The 1,144-nt window shown below is 31.7% G+C and overlaps 1 protein-coding gene across 1 annotated transcript in view; it reads right to left on the bottom strand.

Annotated features, from left to right (window-relative positions):
• Positions 1–630, bottom strand: part of LOC107662328 (NT-3 growth factor receptor-like) — a 98,682-nt gene extending 98,052 nt beyond the window's left edge. The window contains exon 1 of the mRNA XM_016452313.1: positions 500–630. Within this exon, the coding sequence (XP_016307799.1) occupies positions 500–630 (131 nt within the window). The remainder of the gene's footprint in view (positions 1–499) is intronic.
• Between the last annotated feature and the right edge of the window lie 514 nt (positions 631–1,144).

Raw genomic sequence — 1,144 nt, 5'->3', positions numbered from 1 at the left:
ATCAGGTTCAATCACATTTAGACTAAACCTTTTGTGAATAAATCTAAATATTCAAGTGAAAATAAATAAATAACTAAAATTGACAATTATTCCCGCTCTCCCTTACCGTGGCACTGAAACACCATTATCAGTGTCAGAATCTGCTGTTAGAAAACATGCTTCCATTTAAATTCAGCTATTGCCAGGGCATGCGGCACTGCCTTTATTTCCTATTCCACAGGCTTCTTATCTGCCAGCTAAAACAAACACAATCTGGACAGAAGTGTTCCAAGCAGGAGAAATCACACATGTGCCGCTGACAGAACACAACCACACACAGAAGCAAACATGCTTGATGATCCACACACACCCTGACAATGCCACCAGCCCCTAGAAGCACAGTCTAGCACAGTACATCAGGTAGATTTAATGTTTCTGTTTACAGCAGGGGAGAGAGTGACACTTTACAAATGAGTCGCACTGCCGTTAATGTAATACAGCAGAGGCCTTGCTACTTTACTGCCCATTGGTTTTATACAGCATCCTCAGGTCACTAATTTCCCCAAAAGAGCATTGACTGAGCTGAACCATGTCTAAAACCAGTCGAGGATCACTGGTTTTGCTTCGGGAGCCAGATTTTACATTGGTCATCATGTGGGAAGTTCAGTTTACATTAATGTAATATATTTCATATATATATGTATGTATGTATACAGTTTAACAATTATTTTAAGTTATTTTATGTATATATAATATGCAAATCAGACATTACATGCTGGATGCAAATAAATCTATAACACTACTAATTTATTTATTTATTTATTTATTTATTTATTTATTTATTTATGGGCTGTAAAGTCAATTAATTGTGATTAATTGCATCCAAAATAAAAGTTTGTGTTTACATAATATAAGTGTGTGTACTGTGTATATTTATATGTACAGTAAATATATATAATAAATATTTATGTAAGAAATATATGTAATATGTAATATAAATCATATATAAATAAATTATATATATATATATATATATATATATATACATACATACATACATGTAAATATTTCTTAAAACAGCACACACACATATATTATGTAAACACAAAATTGTATTTTGGATGCAATTAATCATGATCAATTTGACAGCCCTAATTGATTTATT

The sequence above is a fragment of the Sinocyclocheilus anshuiensis genome, unplaced genomic scaffold (genome assembly GCF_001515605.1).
Source record: "Sinocyclocheilus anshuiensis isolate Anshui unplaced genomic scaffold, SAMN03320099.WGS_v1.1 scaffold579, whole genome shotgun sequence".
In the NCBI taxonomy this organism is placed as follows: domain Eukaryota; kingdom Metazoa; phylum Chordata; class Actinopteri; order Cypriniformes; family Cyprinidae; genus Sinocyclocheilus; species Sinocyclocheilus anshuiensis.
The sequence above is the reverse complement of the archived record's forward strand: the minus strand, read 5'-3'. Positions and strand labels throughout refer to the sequence as shown.